Source organism: Durio zibethinus, chromosome 26 (assembly GCF_047325235.1).
Source record: "Durio zibethinus cultivar Kanyao isolate XHJ-2024 chromosome 26, ASM4732523v1, whole genome shotgun sequence".
Lineage (NCBI taxonomy): Eukaryota > Viridiplantae > Streptophyta > Magnoliopsida > Malvales > Malvaceae > Durio > Durio zibethinus.
Genome location: NC_143187.1, coordinates 10,299,256 through 10,306,164, shown reverse-complemented (window position 1 = coordinate 10,306,164; position 6,909 = coordinate 10,299,256). Strand labels below are relative to the sequence as shown.

The window sequence follows — 6,909 nt, the reverse complement described above, 5'->3', positions numbered from 1 at the left end:
TTAGGATATGGTACATACAACCAATAAAACATCTTAGTTTAACTTCAGGCAATCACATGGAAGACCAAAGAAAAAGTGTCGCTTTGCTTAGAGATTTCTGATAAAGTAAAATTTTAAAAAGAGGTTGAATTCTGATAGGTGTTAGAATTTTTAAGTTATGAGAGAAAAATACGAATGAAAGAAAAGGAAGCTTCGCAAGTTGAAGCAAGAAATGATGATCCAAGATGCAAACAAGATTTCCCAAGAAAATCTTTGAATATTTAGATTTGTCCAAGTTGTGGCTTGCACACTTGTGGAGCGCTTGTATCCTATTTCACAGAAGGTTAGGTCTCATAAGCCGAGCTCAAAGGTGACCGACAACATTACCTGTGCCAACTCACTTATTCTTTAGGCAAGAACAGTCGGCTTTTGATGCTAGTGTGATTACATTCTTCGTTCATATCACAAGACAACGAATTTACATCCATATGAGACAGAAAATCGAAGATTTATCAGGGACTAACTCAAACATAATTGTATTTATTTCTTTTGATGAAAGAGTACTTTATTTTGCAACAGATAGTCCTCAATCCTAATCTTCCAAACTTCATTTGCACTATCAGAAAAAGAAATAAAAAAGCTAAAAAATAAAAATAGACGTCCACTAAATTATCCCAAATTAAGCTATCTCAAATGAGAATTCTACTTTTCTGACGCCAAACTTGTACGTTTTAAGCGCCTCCTTCAACCTTTCAATGGCGTCATAACATACATCTTGCAACCATGAGCAGGAACGTATGCAGTCATTCTATAGCGCTTTTTCATTGAAACAAATGAGTGCTGCAATAGCAACATCGTAAAGGTTAAGTCCAGCTAAAGAGAAGGCAAGTTAGTTTAAACCATTGGATCAGAGAGGAATGTAAGGCTAAACAATACCTTCCACAAGTCTCTAACAATGACAGGACTTGAGAGAGAGAGTCCAATTTCCCTCCATCCCACAGATATAGGTGCCCTACATTGGCTTCTGTTCCATAACACTACCACCACCCTTTTCCCTGATAATGGCCCTGCCCAAATCTGTATCGTTTTCATGAGGAACTTGTGGTCAGTTATAGTTAGGAACTTCTTTTTTTTTTTTTTTTTCATTGGAGGGTTTGGCAAGATGACTTCTTTGGAAATGACATGGAAGAATATAGTGTTCAAAGAAAATACCTCTAGGCCACCTTTGGATCGTATTTTCCTCCCCTGAACTCCTAGTGGATCCTGATTAACTGCTATCACTTCCTTGTTTCCAAGGATACTTAGAGTCTCTTTGCTTGCAGATCGAACATCGCATCCAATGAGCAGAGGAGCCTGCCAACAAAAGGTTACCATATATTAATCACAACAGTTAAAGTGCAAGATAGAAAAACAAGGCTAGAATTAAGAGAGACAAACCTTCATAAGAGCCCAAAGACTGAAATGAGAACGATATTCCTCAACATTCATCCCTCCATTGCCCACTTCCAGCATGTCAGGATCTAGTGTGAATTTGTGATTGCGGCTTAAATTAGTGAAATATTATTAAACAAAAGATGAACAAAGTAGATAGAAATCAATTATGTTTATTGAAAGAGTGCTGCATCCTTTTGCACTGAATAGAAAAATGATTCCAGAAGTTAAATTTGCAGTTACCATTCCACCTGCCAGGTCCCGCATATCCTCCCCAAATGTTGTTTGCATCTGCAATCGACGTTATGCTGCAAATGGGGAAAAAGAAAAAGAAAACTCAAATGAAACTACGAAATCCAGAACCATAATCAGTTAATCAGCATGAGCGTACATTAATAAAAGAATAAAAAGGACTAGACCTTGCCCAGGTGTCATTAATATCCCCAGTAGTCCTCCAAGCATGGCCATATGAACCTGCCCATTTTGCTGGATCCTCTTGTCCCCTGGAAGTATACAGTTCTGTGTTAAGAACAGTCCTTAAATTTTAGTGTAAAATTGGTGTCATAAAATTCATATGCACGTACCATTCGCATAAAGCGTAAAGAATTTGCCTGCCAGCTTTTCGCAATGCCCGACTCATCACAGCGTATCTTCACAAAGTAAATTGTATGTTACATAACAACTAAATGTTCTTAACTTTGTAAGGACACGTAAATTAGTTTCTTAACATGCTCAACATAATAAACTAGAGTGACAGATGATTCTACCTTTTTCGATTTTTGGAACCGTTATGGTAGCAGTTGTCATACTTTAAGTAGTCAACACCCTACAAAAGAAGTTCCCCCATTAGCCAGAATCCTGTATTTGAGCAAATTCTATAGTCTCAAACTTAAGGATACCAACCCATTCTGCAAAAGTTCTTGCATCTTGATATTCATGACCAAGAGAGCCAGGCATTCTGTCACTGCAGGTTCTATTACTGTGGAGTTGGAACAAAGTTTACACTTTCAAACACTTTGCCATATTTTAGTTTTATAAGAACAAATTTTGTACACATGATTAGTATAATTGAGGGACATTTACCCAGCATCAGCATATATCCCAAGTTTCAAGCCTTTAGCGTGAATATAATCTGCAAGGGCCTTAATGCCAGAAGGAAAGGTAGTGGCTTTGGACATTAAATTACCCTTCTTGTCTCTTTCCCCTTCAGCCCAACAGTCATCTGCTTTTACAAAAACGATTAGAAAGAGAAGTGAAAACTCATGTGATCACCATTATATTTTGTTTGTTATTGTCCATAGAATTCACAGGTATGAGCAAAACGAAGTAAGAAAAGCTTGGTTTTGATTCATACCAAGATTTACATACTTGTATCCAAGTCCTGCCAAACCAGTTGAAACAAGAGCATCGGCTGTTCTTGGGAAAAAATCAAACTAGTAAAAATCCATGTTAAGAAGAATATCAAAGTTACTTCTTAAAACATGAGCCTTATATTTTATATCCATTAGAGGCCAAAGCTTTTAGCTCAAATCCTAACATTAAACCAAGATTTCTGATTCCAGCAATTTCAGGATTGGAATCTTGCCCGTGTCAAAACATGAGGGAATAGTTCAGTTCTTCCTTGAAAAATTTATGTGAGGATTTTTCAATACATTAGAACAGAACACAAGGCAGAGGCAATATTTACTCTGTCAACTAACAATTAACAGTAACAGGTCACAAGATATCAGAAAACAAAGCAAATAAATTCCCCAACAACCAAATGAAGGAGTTTTGAGAATGAAATTGAATTTCAAAGTCAGTGTATTGAAAGTGGGTGTAGAGAAGATGCAACAAATTTTAGGTGCACTGAATAATTGGATGGTCCTATTCAAGCAGAGTAAAGATCATGGTCTTCAATTTTAAGCATTTATGCTGCAATATTAAATATATATTAGAATGAGTCATGAAGACCAAAGATAAAAGCAAAAGAGAAGATGATTCATAGTCTACAGTTTAATTTCATGAATTCAATGGTTAGAACTATTCAGATCCTAATAAAGAAGAGTGTAGACAATTCTTCTGATGTAAAAGACGGTTCAGTTTATTTAAATATAGTTATAGAATTAGTGATAATTTTCATTCATGTATCAGTATTAAGCGTAAATTATTAATGAATTCAAACTAAAATTAATTATTGCAATAAAAGACTGCAGATTGAAGAGTGTCCACTGTTAGAATGTTCAAAGTCAAATATAAAGAAAATGGAAGGAATTAGAGTGTGATTTCTAAAGGCTGTAAACTGCATGGTGGTGGTCTTAAGCATCTATTCATCAATTCTGCAACAAAATACTAATCAATGTTTTGAAAAAGAAAGAGTGAGGGATACCTGATACATATGCATAATGTAACCAAAGTAGGCTCAAGTTCAATTAAACCCTTTTTTATTTTTGAGGACTTCAGAGGTAAAAATACTTGCACCTATTATTGACTCTAATGCTTGATTGATAGTCAAATTAACTATTTTCTTAAGAAGTAAAAAATTTTAAAGATTGGGTATTGATGTTGAAAAGTGCTAGTTTAGTTAGCTAGCAAAATCTAACCTTTGAAAGCAAGTTCTGCTTTTACTAAATAAAAATGAAAATGACAAAGGAGAAAAAAAATAATATCAGTTTGACCATTTTCCTTCCATGAAAGAAAGAACATTGTTTATTATTGGTTAAACCATTTGACTTTCTCTAGAACAAAGATAATTGAGTAATAGGAAAATTTACCAGTAGCCTTGATAGTCTTCTCATCTATATCACAATGAAAATGGTTCCAGCTATTCCATCTACAACAATGATCTACCTCAGTTAATAAATGTAATTGCCTTAAGTCAAAGTTAAGGCAAAAGTAACAGAATTAATACCCCATTGGAGGAGTACGAGCAACCCCGTCGTCTAGAAGGAACCGAGAGTAACCTTGATCACGTCCATGGCTGCTGCTACTGATGTTCATTGAACTAGCCACCTCGTGGACGAGCCATAGGTTGAAAACAGCAATAAAAAGGAAGTTAACAATGAATCCCATATTAAAGACAAAGGAAAAACAGAGAGGGGAATTGAGATGGAGACTGGAGTTTTGAAATCAAAGATTCAAAAAATGCCAAATGCAGATGGGAAATCGGATGAGACAATCCTTTTACTTGAACCGGCTAACTGGTTTGTCGGTTGGTGCACAACCTTCTTAAATATGATTTTTGCTTTTACTCCTAAACTAAATATTATGGGACATTTAAAACCACTCTTTTCATCCAATATCAAATCAAAAGAAAGGGAACTGTGAAATTTTGGTGCAGTATGACAATTCTCCAACTTACTGTATTTATAGCAATTTTTGATAAAACCATTATCCTTGAGGCTTATCAACAGAATGAGTCAAGATTTTTTTGGTAAGATTCATATCTTTAAACTTTTATCTCTCTTAGTAATTAAGCTGATCAGTTTTTAAGTTTTTCAGTTTTTAAGGCTTATCAAAGTGGATTTTTATTTACACGAGAGATTCTTTGAAAATGAAATCCTATTATAACAATTTTATAAAATATTAATCATGTAGTATATTAAGCTTGTATAATTGTTGAAATTTGTTGATTGAACCAATCAGATAATAACTGTTATATCAAATCTCAATTGTTGAAGATAATGATGTGATCTTCCACATTATTAACAAGAAAAAAATTGGACTTGCCGCAGTTTGACTTTAAATTTTTTGAACTATTTTTTTGGGATGCCAAAAGGAAGGGGTCAATTCTAGTTGCTACACCTTTACAGTTTTACCATGTATCAAAATTAAATTATAAATTATATCACATATATTATTATATTACAAATTTACAACATATATAGATATTTGATAAGATTTACCACATAGATGTTTATGTGAATAATTTTTTTAAATTACATGATAGTTTTTTTTAAAAAATATAACTTCTATTAATTACAAATTAGATAATCTTGAATCTACAAATATCAAAATTATTTAAGTTATAATTATAAATCAAATTAATCTAGAGATATTTATTAAAATTTAAATTTTAAAATATGGATTTTATCCAAATAATTTTAATTTTTTACAAGACAACTTTATTTTATAAATTATTTAATTATGAAGTCTTTCATCCTGTTTTAAAGTTATAAAGATTAAATTTATAATAATCTTTAAAAAAATCATTGTATTCTTTTATTTTAATTTGTATCAAATAACAAATTATCTCTTCAAAAATTTACGTAAAATATTAAAAATTTAAATAATCTTTTCATATTAAATATCTAAATAATATGACCTATATCCATCTCAACTCTAACTATCAGTTTTATATTTAAAAAATAAATAAGAAATTTTATTTAATTTTTATCATTTATTATATCCTTTTCATTTTTTTAAATATCAGTTTGAAAATTATTTATTCAATCCTAAACGTCATCCAAAAGTTATTCTACAAATTAAAAATTATAAATATAATGTATTATGTTATTTTTTATCTTTTAATTTGCAGCCTTTTGGAATTCTATTGCTAATACAATTTTTTTTAGAATGCATATTTCTTTTTATAAAATATATTCAATTATTTTTGCAAGTTTGTTCTTATGCAAATTAATATTTTTTTTAGCTTATTTTTCTTTTTTTCATACATCTCCTTACATTTTTCATGTTTTCTATAGTAATTTGAATAATATTATAAAAATTTTCAAAATTATCATGGTGATCTAATTACCATGATATAAAATCATTAAGGTAATTTGATTACCAGTAATTTTAAATTACCATACTTTGTACAATATTATAGATTATTAGTATTTTTAAATCACCGTATTTGATATTATATGAAAAAATAAATTATATAATATAAAATATCCAAAATAATCTTACAAAAAAGAAAAATATTTAGTACTAATTAAATCAACAATTTATGAAATAGTTAAACATTATTTTATAAACAAACTACAAAGTATAAATCAATTTTGATAAAAAAATTCTAAAAAAACTATTAAATAAATTCATTATTTTTTAATCAATATAAATTTATAACATAAAACCTTTTTAGAATAAGTTATTAAAAAACTTATTTTTCTAAAAATTTTAGTGGCAAGTTTTTTACGGGTAATGTAAATTATATTTTTTTATGAGAATAAAATAGTCAAAAAATAATATTAAAAATTATTTTTTCATAATGATAAAACTTTTTCATTCGAAAATGAGATTACTCCCTAAGTAGTGATTTTAATACTCTAGTGATTTAAAATCAATGACAGATAAGATTTCTAAATTATTACTAAATAAAATGATATAATTATTGAGTACAAATCATTATGATTATTAAACAAATTACACCATACCAAACATTTTCTTAAAGTGTGATATTTAATAGGTTTAAATTTTAAATCTCACTATTTATAATTTCTTATTCTATCTCAAATTGTAACATCTTTTATATTAAAAATAATAAATTGAATTAACATTTATTTTATAAATAAACTT

At 30.0% G+C, this 6,909-nt stretch overlaps 1 protein-coding gene across 1 annotated transcript; it reads right to left on the bottom strand.

Moving 5' to 3' along the window:
* Positions 1-500: 500 nt before the first annotated feature.
* LOC111318759 (alpha-galactosidase-like) lies at positions 501-4,642 on the bottom strand. Its single transcript, XM_022921629.2, has 13 exons — positions 4,301-4,642; positions 4,164-4,222; positions 2,765-2,821; positions 2,494-2,632; positions 2,314-2,389; positions 2,178-2,236; positions 1,995-2,060; positions 1,830-1,913; positions 1,654-1,718; positions 1,417-1,499; positions 1,192-1,332; positions 916-1,056; positions 501-819 (listed from the first exon to the last, which is right to left on the bottom strand). Exons 1-13 carry the CDS (start codon positions 4,459-4,461, stop codon positions 724-726), a joined length of 1,227 nt encoding a protein of 408 aa, XP_022777364.2. The 5' UTR covers positions 4,462-4,642; the 3' UTR covers positions 501-723.
* Between the last annotated feature and the right edge of the window lie 2,267 nt (positions 4,643-6,909).